At 38.4% G+C, this 21,767-nt stretch overlaps 1 protein-coding gene across 1 annotated transcript; it reads left to right on the top strand.

Moving 5' to 3' along the window:
* Nucleotides 1-5,980: 5,980 nt before the first annotated feature.
* Nucleotides 5,981-20,723, top strand: LOC149045548 (fibroblast growth factor receptor 1-like). The gene is made up of 18 exons (XM_089208258.1): nt 5,981-6,301; nt 6,910-7,173; nt 7,300-7,581; nt 10,281-10,529; nt 10,860-11,105; nt 12,016-12,288; nt 12,460-12,741; nt 13,803-13,904; nt 14,262-14,277; nt 14,793-14,983; nt 15,775-15,891; nt 16,321-16,505; nt 17,347-17,466; nt 17,920-17,996; nt 18,126-18,166; nt 18,646-18,742; nt 19,125-19,221; nt 19,682-20,723. Exons 1-18 carry the CDS (start codon nt 6,175-6,177, stop codon nt 19,832-19,834), a joined length of 2,919 nt encoding a protein of 972 aa, XP_089064384.1. The 5' UTR covers nt 5,981-6,174; the 3' UTR covers nt 19,835-20,723.
* Nucleotides 20,724-21,767: the final 1,044 nt, after the last annotated feature.

Here is a 21,767-nt window from a genome sequence, read left to right as displayed (position 1 = left end):
ACTATCAATATCGTTCGTTCCTGTAACTAAAGTATACTCCAGTGTTTCAATATAAACTCAACAAGTGGTAATCTTATTATCAGGTAGGGAATCCGCAGGTGTATATCAATGACCGTTAGCGATCGCTGATACTATTGAAATATTTTCATTGAGAACGATGTTAGTTTTGTGGGTAGCTGTGTTAGCATAATATGTAATGACAGTAATTGATGTCTGCCTGCCAATACCAAGGTCCTATAATGAAAGACGTTTGTGTGATCATCATTACATATCATTTATGTCGGTTGGAGCCCATTGTCTGTTTGATTTACAAAACCTGTTATCTGATAATTTACTTTAACAGAGAGCATTAACGTAGCAAACAAAGCGCTAAGTTCAAAATAAATAAGTAAATGATTAGATTAATAAATGTCTTTGTTTGAATTATTTTTCCCTTTCATGATATTCTTTCCGGATTTATAAGCGGGTGAGTGCATGTTCAGTTGATTACATGTTTGAAGAGTATGGTGTGTTTAGCCTGTGGTGTGTATACATGGTTAAGCTGTTTATTTACTCATTAAATGTGCAAACTTTCTTTTCATGTTCGCCTTACATCCTCATCCTAACTATTAACAGATTGTAAGTAGGCATGTTTTAACTGTTATTTATCAGTAGGCATAATAAAGATGGTTCATCAAACGAATAGTTCCCAATAGAAAAAAGGAGGAAAGATAGAGTGTTTCTTTGTGGATCAGTATATCAGTGTGCATAGGCCAGCATAGAAACAAACTTTTAAGTATTACAAGGATTAAATTCCAACGTCTCAGGCCCCAGCCATCTTCTGGTAGAGTTTTAACAGCAAAAGTTAAGAATTCAAAGCTGACGATATTGAAATCCCAGTTTGTTTCTTTAAAATGCTTTTGCACAGCCATCTATTTGAGAAACAGAAAAAATTGGCATTTTCCCGGGTTAAATGAAAAATTCCTGCAGGATGTTGGGAGCACACGAATGAGGCGAGATCGAGAACGGCGAGGCATCAATCTTTTAAATTTGAAGGCTATAGTTTGAAGCCTCCTTGGACCTTAGGGACTCACGTTATCAACGAAAATAAGTATTTATTTTAGTATCCTTTATGGCAAGCTTCAGATTTATGAAACAAGGAAGCGATTTCACATATGACTCTTTTCCCACAACGTATCTTTTTCAAAGGTTGCATGGCCTGGTCATCGTGGAGTGGCTGCAAAGAGTGCGGCCAGTACAGGCAAAGAGTCGGTAAGTGACAAGACGAAAATTTCAGTATTTGTAACTCAAAGGCGTGTTTGTAGGTTTTCACTATTGTTTTACAGCTTCAAGAGACTGCATGCACATTAATAAGCTTTTATTGAAATGGATGAATTCTTGGGTATTGATGGCATTGTAAATGTGGAGTTGAAAGCAATGGTGACATTTCTAAACTTATCACTAACGCGGGGTGGAATTGATGCATTGTTTGTCAGTTTCTCTATTCCCTGGGTGGACAATTTGGCGGAAAGTTCAATACTTCTCCTAAATAAATGGTTTCTCTGTATTAAAAAAAAAGGCTGCCTTAGGCCCAATCATCATTACTTTAAAAAATTATATAAATAACCTTACTTCTAGAATTCGACTGTTCCAGAACTCAGGAATCACGGCCTTGTAAATGTAAGTGGTTTCATCCATGAGGATAAAGTAAAAGACTGAACTAATTTCCTGTTTTAGAAATTGAAAAATGTTCCTCAACTGTCCTTTCATTAAATACCTCACTCCTCAAAACAACACTTTTTTTTGCCGGAGTTTTATTATTTCTGATTAGATGCTATATTTACATTTTCTCTCGCAAAACGAAGGAAAGTTTGTTCAGTCGTAAAACGAAAAGACTACCATTGCACCTGCTGCACAGCAGGCGCGATTTTGGCGAGCGAGTGCTTAGTATTCTTAGTATTTTCTTATCGCTGCCATTTTTTATTTTTACAACAGCAGGGAGTTGGGGATGAGAAGAAACTTTTACGAAGGGGGTGAGCGACGGTTAAAAGAAAGGATAATGGAGGGAATGGGGCAATAGTTATACATTAATCATTACTTGCCTTTTCAAAAATAAAGGTCCTCCTGAAATTAATTCTCGGCGAGAGAAGTCTGTCAAACTTAATTCAACCCTTCAAGTGGATTGTCTTGTGAGGGGTTTTCCTCAACCAGAGGTGAATTGGACAAGAGATGGAAAGCTACTTAATACCACGAACAAGCTCACAGCCATCAGGAATCAGCAGCTGGGCCCCCTTTACCACCCCCAGATACGTCAATGCGAGTCTGGCCTACACTAAGGACTTGAACTCTGGAACTCATTTCCAAGAACTGAACCTCACTCTTTCAAGGTCTGGGCTTCCTCAGCCTACCCGTCGATCTCGACTTGGATCCAGATGTCAAACCCATTCATGCCCCCATTCAATTTGAACCCATTTCAAAGCTGGATGCAATCAAAGCGGCCCTGGATGCGTATGAAACCACTGGCCAGCTAGTAAGGGTATCTCAACCGAGAGCCAAAACCACCCCCAGCCAAACCGGGAAAAATACGGAGCTGCTTAGACCCTTCTTAGACCCTCAATAGAGCCATTCGATGTCCAAAGTACAACATCTCCACCTTGGAAGAAAACATCCACTAGCTGCATGGAAGGAATAGATGTAAAGAGGCAAACCATCCCCTTGTCCTTAAGATCATCTCTGATTACCACAATGTTCACACCATGGGGTTGCTACAGATGGACTAGGCTACCCTTAGTCATATCCTCTGCATCAAAAGAACGGCAGCGCCAAATTCGTATGGTGCTTGATGGCCTCCTAAGCTTCGGTATTACTCACGGCATCTTAATCCCTGGCTGCAGCTGCGGCGCCAATGACATGGAAGCCAGAATCGACCACGACCGCAGCCTTATCGCCGTGCTTGAGGGATTTGAACAACGTCATGTCAAGGTAAATGTCAACAAGATGAAATTCCTTATTTGCAAAGCCACTTTCATGAGCCATGTTACCACTACAGATGGCCTCCAGCCCAACCCTGTCACAGTTAAAGCTATGATCACCATGCCCACTCCAACCGAAAAGCAAGCAGTGCGCCGATTCCTACGGGATATTAATTACCTGGCCAAATTCTGTTCCGAACTTAGCAGCGTCACCCAACTTCATTACAACCTCACCAAAGAGGACATGCCATTACTGTGGTCAACAAGGCACCAGGAAGCCTTTGATTCAGCAAAAGCCCTAGCCACCTGTGCAGCATGCCTGGCATACTTTGACGTAACTGCGCCACTGATCCTTCAAGTGGACGCCTCAGACTATGGCCAGGGAGCTGCCCTCTTACAAACCATCAAACCACACAGTAGCAGCGCCCTTGACGAGTCTTCTCTACGACTCATTGCGTACTGCAAAAGGCCTAATCACTACCGCAGAGTGCTATTCCTGGCTATTGTTGAAGCCCTCAACAAATTCGAGGAATTGCTTTTAGGAAAATCCAACAGAGTCTATACAGACCACCAACTCTTTCAGTCAATCTTCAAGAAGGACCTCGCCTTAGCACCTAAGTGTCTGCAAAAGATGTTGCTTTTCCTACAGCGTTACAATTTTACTATTGTGTATAGAAAAGGTTCTCTCGAATTTAGCAGACGATCTATGCAGAACCCATGTCAAGACGAAGCCGTCAACCCATCCATGTCGGACACCTTCCCAGTGTCTCACGTTCATCTTGCTCGCTTGGACCCCAACCCACTGGCCCTCACCAATACCACTCTCGAGTTATGTTTTTGCTCTCAGAAGCGTGTCTCGATAAGTTCATAGCAAACCCTTCGGCATCGCGCCAAATACCAAATTGACGAGTTTACCGTAACCAAATGTTAACTTGAGCATTCGAAGTAATTATAGAGAAAGGTAGAAATAGAAACTGCACCACTGTCTTACATACTTTATTTGGGTAAATGATCCAAACATGTCTTCTATGGTAGTTTATCAAATGTTTTTGTTTAAAACTTTGTAAGTGGATGGTGGCTGGAGTGAGTGGAACTCCTGGAGTATCTGTACCAAGCCAGTTGGTGGTATACAAACCAGACAGAGAGAATGCGCCAATCCAGAACCAGTATGTGGCGGGAAACACTGCGATGGGGCCGGAGCACTGCTGAGAGAATGTAGCAACATGTCCAGTTGCCAAGAAGGTAACATACAAAATTGCAGCTTTTCTGATTTCAGTGGATGAAAACTTCTTTGTTGAAACAAAAAAGAACAAACACAGGAATGAAAGTTAGAATAAGAACAAATGAATGGAACTTCTGAGTTTTAACTTTAATCACATAATCATCCAGGCAAAATATGTGAAATGCTCAAATTATCAAAAGTCAGGAGTTCATTATAAGTCAGAAATCCTTCATGAATGCACAAACTCTGTACCTGTACGGAATTCACCATGCTTTCCTTTAAAGAAACAAAACAAATCTCCATTATCATTTGTACTACAATAGGTACTAAATTCTTGGCACAAGTTTTCGCTGATATTTGTGGTCGCTCTGTAAGAAGTCTGCACTAAATGCATAATGGCGATTACGAATTTCTTTTCGTTGCCCGTGAGCAATACCTTTCTAGTCAAGCCGGTAAAGCTAACTATCATCTACTGACAAGAAATATGTTTGACAATGCGAGGGCCTCAGTTTTGGCATTGACCAGCTGGCAAAGAAAATCATTTTAGCTAAACAGGAAATTCTTCCACCATAAACTAAAAGAAATCTTTCAGCAATGCCAGGACTACTGTCACTAGGTAATTATATGGCGACGCCATCGACACAAGAATTTACCTAAGCTTAATTAGTCCACGCTGTTTATTGTTATCCTTATTTATCTATTGTTTTTTTTTTTAATATTTGAAGAATTTCCCCTGCGATTTGAAACAGAGAAGAACCCATCTGTCGGTACAGTGAAGATATTCTCAAACAGCAGTTGGCAAAAGCTTTGTACCAGTCAATGGGATGAAGCAGATGAAAATTCAACCTGCATGGCCATGGGCTATTATGACAACGGCGTCTTTGCTAATTACACATGGTACGCAGAACGTGGCAATGCTTCAGAGATGTCCACCGACTACAACTGTACCATTCCGACCAGATGTCAAAACAACTTGGAAAATAAACAGCAAATTTGCAAAGGTAATAATGAATTGCACTCATTTAATATCCGCATGATCTCCAAAGATGGTAACTTGATAGATTTACTCACACTCCGGAGATTAAAACTTTCCCGAGATCAATGATTGCTCATCTTCGGGTATCTTTAGGTTCTAAAAAGGTATGTATCGCTAAAAATCTGGCGGGTTTGTTTACACCCTTAGACGATTATAGTTGAATTGCTGCCGAAAGAAGAACCTAACTGCGCAGTTATGCATTTCGGTTTCATGAACTTCACAACCTCTAAACCCTTCACTAAGCTTCCTTAAAACTTTTACATCCTTCTAGTTTCCTTTTTTCTCTCTCTTTCGTGCAACTAAGGAATTTTACAATTTTCACCCTACTTATACTTAACTAAATGCCTTTTTCTTGATAATTGCATGAGAAATGCTTTAAAAATGACGTTCTAGTTTAAAATGTAAATCACCCTATTGTGTTCTCCGAAAGTAAATGCTTTTAGGCTAAGAAGACGCGTCTTGAATGTTCCAACATTTTTTTAAAAAAATCTTGTTTCACAATTTAAAGCACAGTCACGAAGCAATGTAAAAGAGGTTCGTCGTAAAACATCGCTGCAAGGAAACTATGTAAATGTCGCGAACTACATCGGACAAAGAACGATACATCCAACGTACGAATACTGAATAATTTACACCCAGAATTTCCCTTAAAACTAAACACTTAGACTGGCATGAACTATTTATCCTTTCGTGATTTAAAGGCATTCTTGATTCTTGATAACCAGTATTTTCCATCTTAATGGATTAAAATTTTTGTAATTCCATAAGTTCCTGTTCGCTTGAATGGCGCAAATGTGGAGTATGGAGGAAGAGTGGAAGTGTTTTACAAGGGGAAATGGGCAAAGATATGTAGGAATAAATGGGACTTTAATGATGTCAAAGTTATTTGTCGTCAACTTGGCTTTGAAGAGGCTTTAGCGGAATTTATTGGGTCAGACATAAAGGCTGAGGGAATACCTTTTGCAATGTCCGATGTCTCTTGCGCTGGAGAGGAGTTTGAACTTGCATCATGCGATCGCATCGATGGAAAGTTAAACATTCCACCTCAATGTCAAGCGGATGACAAGGGTTCTCAAGCGTTGTGTCAACCAAGTAAGCAACTAAATTTTTAGTTCTGATTAGTTATTCTGATTTTCGTGATTGTCTTTCTTCTTCCCACTGACCTTCTAAAGTGGAGGGTTAGGGTTAAGGGTGACATGACTTGGTTTAAAAGTAACATGAGTCGACTTAAAATGACTTAGATGATTTTGATTTTATCAACCGAGTTGATAATGTAAATTTGCCCCCGTAAAGAGTTTCAAAGCTAAATTTTGAGCGTTAGCCCTTCGTCATGGCGGGTGTTATACTCCCCCACCGACGCGACGCCACAGTTTCTTTAAGAACTTACCCTCCTTATAGATGATTCAACTTGGTCTTGAGGTGAAATGATGTTAGCTAGGGTGTACATGACTTTCATGAGGGTGATATGACTGCTCATAAGATCACCTGACTTCAGTTAAGGGTTACCTAATGGCTAACATGATTTTGTTTGGAGTATTGTAACTAAGTTTAAAATACGACATTGTTAAAAACATTTCTCAATTTAAGCTTTAGCACAGGTAAATATATTCAACTTTTCTATCTCTTCTTGTAGTGTTAAGTACAAAAAATTTGATTTATTTTGATAAAATCATCTAAACTGAACTATTTTTTTTTTGCAGAAAACCAGAAAGTGTTGAAAAGAGATGAACTCTATTTTGATATTGGTAGCAGAGAAAAGCTTCACTGTTCTATACACAATAAAACCACTCATGCTAGGTGGGTCATTAATAGGCAAAAGCTTGAAATAACAAACTCTACTTCTGAAAGGATCAGAGCTGAAGACAATGGCGATCTGTTCATTGATGACGTGCAGCTATCTGATGGAGGAATATATGAATGCCAGAGATTGGAATATGTTCAATATTACATTGTCTACATTAATGGTATGAAAACGCATCTTTTTATCTTGTAGAAATAGGCTTAACATGCAGGACAATGCCATGTAAGACAAGTACACTTTTCAACAGTATAGCTATGATATTGGTGCTTTTCATTACTGCTTTCAACAGCAAGATTTACTCAAAAGACGTTGGACCAACAAACCTTTATTGCGTACACCTCTGGCATTATAAGCTGTAGTGCTGATGGAACACCGAGTCCACAGATTTCTTGGAGTAAGAAAGGAGGAAAGTACTTAGACCCGAAACGATTCACTCAAGTATCCAACGGCAGCCTGCGTATTGGTTTTGTAAAGCCTGAAGACAATGGAACATTCACCTGTACCATGAAACAAACTAAAGGACCACAGAGGGTCACAAGCAGAGATAAAAACATAGTAGTGACAGTTATAAGTGAGTGACCAATGAGATAATATATAGAAAGTCATAAAGTCAGTTCTTCAAATGTAATGAATTTAATTTACTCAGTTTCAAAACCTTTTCGCTGTTCATATCCGCAGCCATGCGAGGCGACATTTTATCGTGGATATGTTTGTTGATTACGGTTGTTTTAGAGTAGGGTGTCCTGTTAAAAGAAATTATACTTAAGTTATTTATCAACAATGTAGTATCCTCGTCAGAACTCAGAGTAAGTGCCCTTTGATGAAGCTTATAGTTTCTTTTCAAGCTGGTAATGTGCTTAAAACGACTTCAGTCGGTCATGGTGACGAATTCAATGTCTGAATGCATTATAATCGTTTATCTCGCCATTAAGTTACTTTGGATGTGGATTGTGACTTTCTGACTGCATATTGTGTCCTGTTCGTGTTATAAGGTCGGTAGATATCATGACCTTATGAACACTCTGTTTGACCGTGATTGGCTAGAATCCCACACAGGCCTCGATTGCCACACTTTGACTAAATGTTCTTTCTGAGTCCACTGTCGCAAAGTTATTATGTTTTTTGTTTCTTGTGGTCCGCATCCATGTTTCCGGGATGTCTACCCCAATGTTCAATTTATGTTGTAGCATGCGAAATCTTACGTGGATGGCCTCTTTTACCGTGCGTGTATAATAATAGGATCACAATCAATGTACTCTACTTCAGTCCAGAAATGGTGGTTTCCAGGTGTCTTCTGAAACTGCAGAGGCCTTTGTCTAAGCATGTCGTTTCTCGATCTGCCATATCACTCGTTTAACCATTACTTGCATGGGACTGTATATTCCGCTGACGTAAACTTCGCATTACTCACAGGGAATCTTTTGGACCTCGGACTCTTGTTTTAAAGATGCAGTCCCATGGATGGCGAGTGACTTGTTACTATTTATAACATCAGTGAAGTGAATGGAATGCTTTCGGTTCTTCAAATGCTGTAGCAAACTATCAGCGTTTTCGCGAACCAAGGTTATAGGGTGATAAGGTTATCGAATGCTCCTAAAACTCTATAGCAATAACAGGGTAGACCATACTCTCCACGGCTGCGCCTTCTGTCTTTCGTAAACTGGTCCGAGATAATAGGAGTATGTAGACCTCAATACGAAGTTATGTCCGCGATCTGACAAATGATTATGTTTAATAAAACATCGCCTAGAATGCCGCGACACATCCGGGACCTTTTGCGTAGCCAATAGCGCTAAATTTGAATTCTCGTAATTGAAAACAGGCGAAACAATAAAGAAAATGGCCGAAAACGGCCTAATGCCTAGTGTGTTTTACCAATTTTTACACAAATTAGCCCACTTAGCGATAGGTACCCTCTGGCTTTTGTGGAAGAGGTGTTCAGCTTTTATTTAAGACGCTCATCCAAGTCGTTGGTCTTCGATAAGTTTTATCAAAGCGATCTTGAAAATGCGGTCGTTTCGCTCAGCATTGGTATGGAATATGAACTGATGAGTATTCAGATTGATTTTTTCCTCCACAAAAGTACTTCGTGACTTAGGTACCCTCTGGTAAAGTAAGTTTGATATCTCAACTAAGATTTGGTGGAATTTCGCGTTAATACGATGGCCACAAGTGTTATCAAAAAGATCATCTCCAAAAGCTACACCGAAATGTCCTAAAAGCCCTCGAAAGTTGTTCCCTTTGGACTCCCAAGAGAGTTCCAAGAGAGTTTTTGTCCCGCCTCTGTAGACAATAGGACGCACTTTCGCCTGACGAAGCATTGTTAAGAAGCTGTGTCATGTCACACATGTGCGCCAAATTTAAATTGAAGAGTTATAAACATCTCTGTTAACACACCTTATATCAGATCACAATTGTGCCTCCTACCGTCCAGATATTGAAATGTTTTCCGTGCAAGAAATGCATCGCGTTGATCGGGAGCTCTCTTTAGAGCTCACAGAATCCCCGATCAACCCTGCCTTCATTCACATATCTGCACCTTTAGTAAATGGCTGCGATCCACTATACGGGGGCTCGCCAAAACCACATTTAAGACAAAGATTGAATGAAACTAACATTTCACTTGACCAAAGATTAGCTGGCTTTCTGAACATCGCTTTTTATAACCTTCAATCAGGCTTTTTTTTTGTTGTCAGTCCGCAACCGCAAGCCTTTCACACTCGAAAACCGTCTGATTACAAGTTACGCTTTTCAAACCGCCTATTCTTCATGACACTATTTTCTAAATTTTTCTATTTCCTATTTTCATGATAGTACTTTTTATAATCCCGATAACATTTTGACCAACGGGAGTCTGTCAGTCCATCTAAGAATTCGCTGCAAACGAATTTGCTGAACGCTTTGTTAAGAGCGTGGCTATTGTTAATTATTGCTATTGTTCACTTTATGTCACCTTGGGATTTACTTTACGCATCCAACCGTTTGATTGACAGCAGCTGAAATCTGTCAAGAGACTCATGTATTCTCAAAGCTTTACCTGCTGACCAATCACGACCGACAAGTTCAGGATATGCTAATTATTTTGCTGCCCGCTGATTAAATGGGCACTGCAAGTACATGTCGCGAAAGACAATAGCATTCTGGGCGATGAAGCGCTAGTGTCATTATCAAATGTTCATTATGTTAAGTTATGGCGTTTAATGTGTTCTGTGTAAATGATATTGGAATACCTCCGATTTTCTTATGACATGTTATTTATTTACCTTCTAGTTCGACCAAAAGTGGATATTTCTGGAGCAAGCAATCTCATCATAGAAGGAAACAGTGTGAACTTGACGTGTAAAGTTGTGGAGGGTCGGCCTGAACCACAGATCACTTGGCTCAAGAATAATACATTGCACAGACAGAGTTTGTCTCTCTTCTTTTCTGAGATAACAAAGGAGGACGAAGGGCGGTACACTTGTAAGGCAGAGAATGCAGCAGGCTTTGACACCAAAGACATTGACATTTCTGTAAAAGGTGTGTTCGTCAAGTGTACAGTAATTCTTCACACAACTTGATTAGATATTTATTGCGAAGAACTGGAAAGTCTTTACACTCGTTCTTTTGTTCCTGCTCTAAAAATATGATGGTTTCATGGCTAAGCTAGTAATATAGCCTGACTAACATGGTTTTTGGTAGCATTTGTTTGAAATGATCACAAAATGGTGCATCGATTTCTTCTTTTTTAAATTGTTATTTATTAGTTTTTTTTATATTTATTATTTCTTATTTTTGCGGGTGGAGGGAGGGGGGAGGCTTTGGGTGGCTTATAATTTTGTAATTTGTAGTTATATGCTTATTTTGCAGTTCCACCCCGTGTTAGTGATGAGTTAAGAAATTTCACCATTGCATTTAATTCCACATTTACAAAAGAGTGTTATTTGAGAGGTGACCCACAAGTATATGTCAACTGGACCAAGGATGGAGTGCTACTTAATAAAAGCAACACCTTAGTTATTGGACAAGTGACGTTTGAAGATAAAGGCTATTATGAATGTACTGCTGAAAATGATTATGGAAAAGCAAACTCTTTCTTCTGGATCGATGTCACTGGTAAACTCTATATTGTAGTTTATGTCATTTATCAAACTTGTAACTTAACGAAGCGTTTGTTTTTAAGCTTAAGCCAAATTTAAATAGACCTATATTTTCTTTCTCTTTTCATCCTTTTCCTTTAAAAATATCGATGAACAAGGAACTAAGAAGTCATGATCTTATGATACATTTTCATTAGTGTTAAAGGTAGTTCATCAACTAGGCTATGAGTGTATCATTACCTAAATATTAAGGATTGAAGTTGGAAAGAGATTTTAAATGAACATTCATATAACTTGCTTCAAATTACCAACATTAGTACTCTTTTCTTCTAGAAAAGGGTACCTGATCACGTACAGTTGATTCTGACTTACACACACCCAGATTGTTATTGAAGCTGAATCCGTGACCAAAAAAATAATTTAAAACACCTTCTGCTATTAAGGAATTGCAAATCCTGGGGTCCACTTTAACATTTTTATCCGTGAACTCATATTAAAACGGACAATTTGGAAACGTCAAATGACAGATTTCCTTTCCTTTTTTTGATTTCAGAATACAATCGTTTTACATTGTTTTGATCATCATCGCCTAATAACTTTTCGAATTCAATATATACTTCTAAAAAAAGGAAACTGATAGTCATTGAACATATTTTTTTTTTAACATCACACTCAACAACCATCAAGAAAAGGATTAATTTTATTAACACAACTGGGACAACTTAAGGGCAAACGATATCTTTTTATGCTGTAGGCGACGAAAACCTTCGAAAAAATTGACGTTGGTCAAAAATAGACTTGAACATCGCGCTTTTTGTTTTGATTTTTTGTCGTTGTTGTTGTTTCGTCGTTTTATCAAGGATTGGGTAAATGGAGTTAAACTGGACTACACAAACCTTATTAACTTTGGATTTTTTAAATTGAAGTATCTCCACAGATTATAGAGCCTCCGATAAACCAGTCTGTTACCGAAGGAAACTCTGTAAACTTTAGTTGTCGAGCCTCAGGTGTGCCAACACCAACATTAGCCTGGGTTTTTAATAATGCTGACCTATCATCTGGTATCAATCAATACAGTTACGAAGGAGAATCATTCCTGAAACTTTTAAGCGTTAAAAAAGGGATGGAAGGGACTTACAAGTGTGAAGCGAAAAATAAAGCAAATACAACTAGTTCCTCTGCAACTCTGCGTGTTTACGGTAAGTTTAATGTTAATGACGATAACGATGATGATGACGCTGACCGTGAAGACGACGCCGACGATAACCATGGCGATGACGATGACGTGACACTGACACTGACATGATGCTGACGAGGAAAGTGACGAACGTGGACCATGATTTTAATCAATTGCTTTTTTCTTAACGTAGGAAAAGCCTTAGCTCAAATTGTTCCAGGTCATTATCCGGCACTCACAGCAGGAGACAACTTCACATTGACCTGCAACGTCAACGAAGAAACAATAAATGTAACTTGGAAAAAAGATGGAGACTCAGTACCCGAAAGGGCAAAGATTGATACACGATTCGATGACGAAAAGAGTACATTTGCTATAACTGGAGTTGTGAAGGAGGACAGTGGTGTGTATTCTTGTGAGGCACGTAACAAGCTCGGTTTTGTTGCCCGTTCCTTTGTAAAAATAAACGTCAAAGGTAAGCTGGTGTTACCGTTGTGTCTTACAAAAATACTATACTGACTAAAAAATATATTTCCAAATAGATTGAAACTGTTTATCAGTTAAAGACGAAACAAACATAGGTCACCTGACCTATTTATATGAAATTACCTTGTATCACTCTATGAACTTCAGGTATTTCGTTTCAAAGAGCAGGTGTCAATCACGAGTTAAATAATGGGCAAAGCTATTCCAAACGACAACGGAAAATAAAGCAAATAAAACTAGTTCCTCTGTAACACTGCGTATTTAAGGTAAGTTTAATGATAATGACGATAACGATGACGATGACGATGACGATTATGATGATGCTGACGCTGACCGTGATGATGACGCCGACGATAACCATGGCGAAGCCAATTACGTGACGCTGACACTGAACTGCTGCTGACGGTGAGGGTGATAAATGTGGAGCAGGATTTTAATCAATTGCCTTTTTCTTAACGTAGGTAAAGCCTCTGCTCAAGTTGTTTCAAATCAGTATCGAGCACTCACAGTAGGAGACAACCTCACATTGTCCTGCAACGTCAACGAAGAAACAATAAATGTAACTTGGAAAAAAGATGGAGACTCACCACCCGAAAGAGCACAGATTAATACAAGACTCGATAAAAAGATGAGTGAACTTACTATAACTGAAGTTGTGAAGGAGGACAGTGGTGTCTATTCTTGTGAGGCACGTAACAAGCTCGGTTTTGTCTCCCGTTCCTCTGAAAAAATAAACGTCAAAGGTAAGTTGGTGTTATACAACTTTACTGATTAAAAAATATATTTCCAAATAGATTAAAGCTGTTTGTCAGTTAAAGACGAAACAAATATGGGTCACCTGACCATTTACATGAAATTACCTTGCATTGCTCTCTAAACTTCAGGTATTTCGTTTCAAAGATCAGGTGTCAATCACGAGTTAAATAATGTGCCAAGCTATTCCAAAGCTTTTCCAAATAACTTGAATTTTATTAGTACTTTTACTACCGTCGATATTTGTCTAATGGTCATTTACCTATCTCACACAATTAGCGAAGCAAGTGCCACAAGCTATGCAAAGTTTCAACACTTTGTGGTATTACATTAGTGGATCAGTGGCGGCAGCGATTGCCATTTCGCTTGCCTGGTATTTCTGCAAGCGTCGAAGGACAGGTGACGTCCATTTTTCTGTGTTATTTCAGATTTCTTTGTCTGAAAGTAATAGAAGGAAATGTTTAAACCTATTAAACATGTCTACTGAGGGGCATGGGGAACACTGAGCTACGAGTCTAAGAGTAGAGATATTTTTACAAGAATTACTCTCCTGCGGCCAAAAAATGCTAATGTAGAGTTTTTTCACATCTGTATGTGTATTGATAATAATTTTAAATTCAGCAAGTATCGCGTCACTCCTAATTTGTGCAAATTCAAAATATTCTGCCACTTCACAGAAATTTTATTAGAATATTCGATTTAATAAATTAATGCACAGTTTTACCTTTTCTATCTCCTTTTACTCATTATTTGGAATTGCAGCTATGGCTCTGTAAGTCAACTATTTTACCTTTTATTCATCAAATTCATCGGAAAAATTCCCCATTGCATGATGACGATAACAAAAATCATATCGCAGTGACTTTACCTTTATCGTGTTTATGATGCATTATTAACATTCATCTAGTGCTGATAGAGTCGGCTTCATTAATTCCTTTGTTTAATTTTTTTATCTCTTAAGTACCTTCCATCTATTTTCGGTTAGATTAATCAATGGATTAGTACTTTGAAGTAAAAATTGGAATCCACGTAAAATTTTCTGATATCAAAACCAACTGTTTCTTTATTGATTTTAACAAACGACGGGGCTATTGTTGACCTTCATCCGATTGACAAAGTGTACTTAAATAACAATAATTACTGATATATTTTGTGATAATTTATGGTCTTGGTTTAGTAACAATATTGTTTTCTCACTATCGGCAAGAGAGATTATTTCTCTTTTCTTTTTATCACTTTTCTTTGTTTTGAACCTGAAAGTATGCAATGTTAATTTCCAATATTTAGTCCTGACCAAGAGCAGGCAATTCAGATGGAGCCATTGAATGCACAGGTAGATGAGTGGGAGGTTGCGGTGAACCGTGTCTTGCTTCAAGACGTCATTGGACGAGGGGCGTTCGGAGCCGTGTGGAGAGCTCTCCTGAGTTCACCCAATGGACAACCTGGAAATCGGACAGTGGCTGCTAAATGTTTTACGCGTAAGTCTTCTTCTATTCGTTACATTGATACATATGTTGTTCTCAGGGGCGGTTATAAAAACGTTTTATTTGGGCAGAGGGGGAGGAAGGGGTGGTCCAAAATTTCTTCTCAACCAACGCACACCCCCCTCTTCCTCGCTCAAGGTTACGCGCGGGGAAAAAAAAGGAAGGCGGGGGGAGGAGCAAACAAACAACGAAGATAATCAACCAGTTTGGTCATAAAAGTGATCCTGCAATAATAGTAGTGTAAAAGGTCACAGGCATAGGTTAGAAGGGGGTTAGTATGGGTTAGTATCCGCTACACCCCACTCCCCCCGGGGGGGGGTGGGAAGGTGTTGCGGATACGCTGGATCCTCCCTCTAGACCCGCTGCTGAATCCAGTAGGGTTTTTTTTTCTCCCTTTGGACCTATTCCCATTTACCAGTGACTGATAATCCCGGGTTGGAGTGGGCAGTCCAACAGACTGACTACACGGCGCTTTTCGCTGGCAAAAGACTTTTATCGGACGAAAGATGTGAAGCATCTGCAGTGATGGTAAAACTAAAGAAAACAAGAACTATTGGTAGGATTTAAACCTCAACTGGTTCCAATTCGGCCTTTATACTCACAGTCAACTCAGCTGTGGCCGAGGTCAATGAGTTGGACAATCTGCTAGCTGCAAAAATTATCATCCAAACGGTAATAAGAAGATGCGAGGTTTGTAATTCTAACGGATTCTTTCTGGCTTGAACTTGCATGGAACAAATGCATTAATCAGAACGTGTCTCCATTAATGTATACTTTTGCTGTAGCCACTGCTGGAGAGGAGGGAAGGAAATGTTTGATGAGAGAAATTGAGCTGGGGAAACTTATCGGTGAAAACGTTTCGCCAAACATTGTAAAGTTCATGGGCTGCGTTACCACACAAAGTAAGTACGAAGCGTAAAGCATCTTTTCTAGGTATATGTTATTAATGATACTGCAAATGCTGAATGAACCCTCTAAGTACCTCTTAACATGAGCTCCATAATTAGGATGTTAATGGAGCCAAGTTTGTCTTTTTTTTTTTGTGGGAACCAGACTGTTTTTCTTCGAAAGCATATATCCCTCGACAGTTCATTAAGGTCTCGGTCGGATAGCTTGAAATCTCGTCAACGGAGCTACTTGGCTTTCTCCCTTTAACCTATAGCAAATTTTTTAAAGTTAATTCTGATGAAGTTGGATCCTAAAAGAATGAGTCCTTTGTGTGAGCTGAACTGCTTTATGGAGAAAGCCATAAGCAATTGTATCTTTGATATAGAGTAAGGAGACTTGACATGGGGTTTATTTGCTTTTTCTCTTGTTTTACGTCACCTAAGTTCACCCAATACTCATCATGGAGTACTTGCCATGTGGTGACCTACTTGGTTACCTGAGAAAATGCCGAGGAGTGAGGGATCGGTATTATCTTGGTGAGGGAAGAGCTCAGGATCTGAACAACTACGATCTCGTGTTGTTTGCCAAACAAATCGCCGCCGGCATGGTGTTCCTTGGAACGCGAGGGGTAAGTGGAATACTTGTCACATGTCAATTCTAGCTCAGAAAAATCTTTCACAGATTTAAACATTTTATTTTTCAATAGCTCGGATTTGGCCAACATTTATGAGTGCTTTTGAAGTAGATAGACCTCTTTGTTGACATTAGCAGGTCACTGCAGATGTCAACAAAATGAGCCAAAAGACATTAGAATAAGGTTCATTATGCGGTTGCCGAGCCCCAAAAATTTCCAGCTATGATTATCTGGAATGGTAAAAAATTAAGCCAAAAAAAAAGACAAACTCAGGCAGCTGTCAAAGCTCGAGTATGCGCTGATGGTTCATTTTGGCTAGGGGCGAGTCGTGTAAATAATCTGCGCTATAAACATACATACATATATATGTATAATATATATATATATATATATATATATATATATATATATGTATGTATATAAAACCTTACTGCGACACTTAAAAAAAAAAACAAAACAAAGGGAAAAATGGAACTCCCTGGAAATCTGTAAAAGGAAACAAAGGTAAAGAGAAAACCATCTCGTCTTTTCCTTTTTTGGAACACAAAGGGTCCTCTGTTGGTTTACCATTTCTAAATTTCATTTTATTATATCATAATTATTATGATTATTAGCATGGTTATGACTATAATCTTTATCATTGTCATCATTATCGTTATTTTCGCTGTTGTAAAAAAATCCAATTTTTTTGATAAAGAAAGTAGAAATCTTGGTTTTGTCAGCATTACATTGAGCCCTTTTTTCGTTCGAACATTCTTAGATGTTTGATTCGCCGTAGCAGTATAAAAACCTATGGTTCTTAGCTTTCATATTCTGACTCCTTATATTCTGGTAGATTATCCATCGTGACCTGGCGGCTCGAAACATTCTCCTCGATAACAACTATGTTTGCAAAGTGACGGACTTTGGTATGGCATATCAAAGCTTCAAGTATGGCCATGGAAATGCCAAAAAGGTAGAAAATATTTTTTTTGTCGCTTTAGTGCGGCGTTTTTTGGAAACAAGTTGTAAGTGTCAGCATGTTCTCTGCATAAAGTTAATGTACCTCGACTACCAACAGGGTTTCACAGCTCACTTCTACAAAAAAAGTCCCAAAAACTACAAAAAAAAGCAAAACAAAAAAGAGTTAGTATTTAACAGAATAAATACTCTGGCCCGGGCATCGGGATTTGTCAATTTCACTAACTTTTTTTCGTAGAAAGTCTCGCGAAAGAAGTTACATTTTCTGTTTTCCGTGACAGCTTTACGAATGCTAACATTGGATTAACTGATAAGGGAACGACAAACGTAGCTTTCTTTTCACATTTTAACATATTTACGTTACGTAGCTTCATATTTTTTAAAGATGGCTTTGAAAAAGAAGGGACATGTGTTTTGTACGGAAATCATTTATTGGTTGTTTTTCCAGGGATGTTTGCCAATCAAATGGACTGCGCCAGAGATTCTGCTGGGAGAGCTTGCTGGACTTTCCACCTTGAGTGATGTGTACGTATAGTAATGTATATTAATCTACCAACCTAACAAACCGATCACCTTTGGATTTCTCTTTATCATTACAATTCCAAAATTCACTCAGCGACTAACTGAAGAATATTTCTGATATACTCTCGTCAGGTGGTCCTATGGAATCGTTCTGTATGAGATAGTTACCCTTGGTAAGCTAAGCTATGTTCAGTCAATATATTTAACGCTTAGAACAGCAATGCGCAAGCGCTATAGAAGTAATGCTATTTTTGTTACTATTATTTTAATAAAGATTTGTTTTAACATACTACTTGGCCATAAATATAAATATACGTATATATACAAGATATGTATATATATATAGATTGATATGTAACAAGCTATTTTGATTGTTAATCTCAATAAATGCAAAGCAAACGGCAAGTCGATGGCTTAAGCATTATTCAATTATCAGAGACTAGCATCAACTCGGACCGAAAAAAGGAAACTTTAAACTACAGTACTGTATTCAATAAAATTTGATTTGGGCATCATCAAGCTATGTAAATGTACATGCAGATGGCTTCCCTCATACATAGAGGTCGAGAAGGAACAATGTGTCTCAGCCACAGTCATTGTAGAGTTGAGACATTCAGGAATGTGACATACACTTGTCCTTATGCATTGACAGGAGGAATTCCGTACGACGGATGGTCAGAAGGCATGGTAGTTGCAGAGGTCACAAAAGGATATAAGATGCCAAAGCCCGATCATGTTGACAACAAACTGTGAGTCGCACTTTTCTAGTATAATACCATCGTGTTCCTAAAAATAACCTTAGATCGAAGACAATACATTTAGCGTTCTCATCGCTGAAATCTTGGCAATAAAACAATTAAGCTGCAATGAGAAGCTTTCTGTTATGTGAATGTGAACCAGGAGCATACCGCATTCAGCTGAAATACGGCGTGGACAATTATGACATCAAAATGTATTTAAAAAACATCAGAGCGAGTGAAGTAGTGCAGATATGTTCGACGTCTCAAAACAAGTCTGAAACATTGCCCATGCTATTCTCAAAAATAGTTTCCTGTAGGAGGACCTTATTGGTATTCTTCGCATAGTCCATTAGTAAGTAGTTAAGAGTAGATCATCATTTTTAAATTTCAGGTATGATATAATGAAAAGGTGCTGGAATCGAAACCCTGACTTCCGTCCTCCTTTTGAAAACCTGCGACAAAGAATGGACAAATACATTCGTGAGGAGGTTTGTTTCTAGAAATGACAACTTCCCAATATTTCATGCATTTCAGTTATAACTTTTCAAACTTCTTACCTTGTCCCCATATATTGGAAGCAATATTTCCTAGCATTGGTTTTATTTCCATTCAGTCTATGAAAGCTTCAACTGAGACCATTCATACTTCTGGCAAGAGACATTTTCCAGCCCGCAAGGCCATTTACGAGTAATTCAACTTGTTGGCTCCTTCTGATATTTACGTCGGTTGTGATCGTCCCCAGGGCATAAGACGGCTCAGTTCTATCCACCTACTTGCAACTCCTCTATTTTCCGAGAGGAAATAAGAAACTCGCAAAATTATACCCGCGATTTTAAAACACAGAGATTCTCAGTACGCTGGGGAAGTGATCGCACTTTTCAGCTTAACTTTACAGTGTTTTTACGCTCTGCGGCTAAAGTGTAACCCCATTTGTTACTTTCTTTTAAGACATATTTGGAACTTCTTGACATGGGCGCTTATGACAAGGCAAAATACTCCAGGGTTGAAGATCTGGGAAATGAAGATGCAGGACCAAGTGAGGAAGCTGCAAAGAAGGCCCCAGCTAAGAGATTGGGAAAATGGGCCAGTGACCGTCGTTAGGGTACATAATCGTCACTTCTCGGTGCTAAACTAAGTCTAGGTTTGTGTTAGTTAAATTTTCCAATATTAATATTAGAAGAATATGTGAAAGCTTTGTCCTTGATTCACAAAATAATAATAATAAAAGCACAAAAAACAATTAATAAATTCTTAAAGGATGCCAGTAATAAATAATTTAATCGGTTTCACAATAAGGAAATTTGAATAGATATGAATTAAACTTCCGTCATCGATTAAATCAGAAGAGAAAGAAAGAAAGAAACAAAAAACAACTAACTTGAAAAACGGCTCGTTTATGTCGATAGCTGTACTTGGCGAGCTTTTCATCGTTGTATTGTAAAACCATTTAGTAAATTTGTCTATAACAGACCTGGTAAGAGATCTCCTAATGGAGATATGAAATTTGGTAAAAAAATTTATAGTTTGGTAATGAATTAGTCGTGAGGTATTAACTAGCACTCATTCCTTGACGAAGTATCTTCTTTAAATTACATATTTCATCATTTCTAATGATTTGTTTAACTTTCAAGTTACCTTTATTTGAAAACAAGCGAGAGCATTGTTATTGACATTTACCGTTTTGCTGCTAGTATTAAATGCTTTTGTCATAAACGGAGAGAACCGTCTTAATAGAGTGTGAGTTAATTCAAATTAATAATTTTCTCTAGTGTTTTCGATTCGTATGAGAAAAATAAAACGCCATGTAAAGGGTTCATACTGTGGTAGATGGAAACAATTTTACCATGGTAAATGGAATGCTTGTTTAAAAACCGGACGAAATGAGAGCACGTATGAGCGTTTAATTTTGTACACTATCCAAACACAATAAGTTGTATTTAACATAATAAAACACTCTACTTAATATCTGCAATAAAATGATTAGAGGCTTATCTTATGGCTATTTATTGATTAACAAGTCAGTTGAGATTGAAACCATTCTGTATCCTCATTAAGCTTTTGGATAACGTCCTCAGACTTAAGCGATGGCCGCATCTATGAAATAGCATCTTCATGTATATCACTAAATGAGTTATCCACATTCTCAACTTTTCACACTTACGGACGAAGCTATAGCTGGTCGCGTCTTTGACGCATGCTTTATCGGTCTGTTTAGAACTGCGTGTTTGTCTAGGGGAACCTTCGAGTTTGTCATCATGGTAACAAAGGAGTCAGTTAGGATTTTTTGATGTTTCGCAATTATAAAATACACCGGCGCTCGAGGAAATAACAATATTTTTTAACTGATTCGATAATTTTAAGATGTTACAGAAGGATAAGTTGTAAATGCCTCTGTTATCAATGTTCTGATCCACTGTATTGCTGAAGTGTTTCAATCCAGGTTGACTGACCATGGCAGCTTTCTCCCCGATTTATCTTACCTCTGATATAATACTATGCCGGCTAAAGACAATCGCAACTTTTTTTATTATTTCTAATATATAGATTTATCCAAGCCTAAAAGGGGAGTTCTCGTTAGTTTATTTTCTAGCCCCTCATTATGATAAAAACTGTAATAAAACTCTTCAGCGCTGGCTGTAGAAGAGTTTTTTCAAGGGGATTAAGAGAACAGTCCGGGGGGGGAGGGGGTAGGAAAGGGAAGAATTGGCGAGGTCTGGAACCTGGGGACGACGTTCTCACAACTTGCGATAAAACGCATGCTAGTCAGCGGTATCTTTAAGCAGCTGAGGACCTTCGTTGTTGTTCCTGACTGTTTTGAGCAAATTTTCGAAGATAGAGAATCTTTTCTTCTTCAGAGGAAGTGTACGATTGTTAGAAGAATTACTCTCTAACACCCAGTTGAATTTCCTTTATTACTGGTTGAACTCTTAGTACAATTCTTACTTTCGGGAACCAGCCCAGTATTGATCTTATTCACCACAGTTCAACTTATTCCTTTCGACATGAGTGCACACTGTTCTACTTGGCTATATTC

The sequence above is a fragment of the Pocillopora damicornis genome, chromosome 5 (assembly GCF_964200805.1).
Source record: "Pocillopora damicornis chromosome 5, jaPocDami1.2, whole genome shotgun sequence".
Lineage (NCBI taxonomy): Eukaryota > Metazoa > Cnidaria > Anthozoa > Scleractinia > Pocilloporidae > Pocillopora > Pocillopora damicornis.
The sequence above is the reverse complement of the archived record's forward strand: the minus strand, read 5'-3'. Positions and strand labels throughout refer to the sequence as shown.

Bases quoted from the DNA above. Each gene is read 5' to 3' on its own strand.
- LOC149045548 (XM_089208258.1), top strand. From the start codon at position 6,175: ATGTCCGATGTCTCTTGCGCTGGAGAGGAGTTTGAACTTGCATCATGC. The intron at 7,582-10,280 runs GTGAGTGACCAA...TTTACCTTCTAG, and splicing joins CATAGTAGTGACAGTTATAA to TTCGACCAAAAGTGGATATT. The intron at 18,743-19,124 runs GTGAGTCGCACT...TTTAAATTTCAG, and splicing joins GATCATGTTGACAACAAACT to GTATGATATAATGAAAAGGT.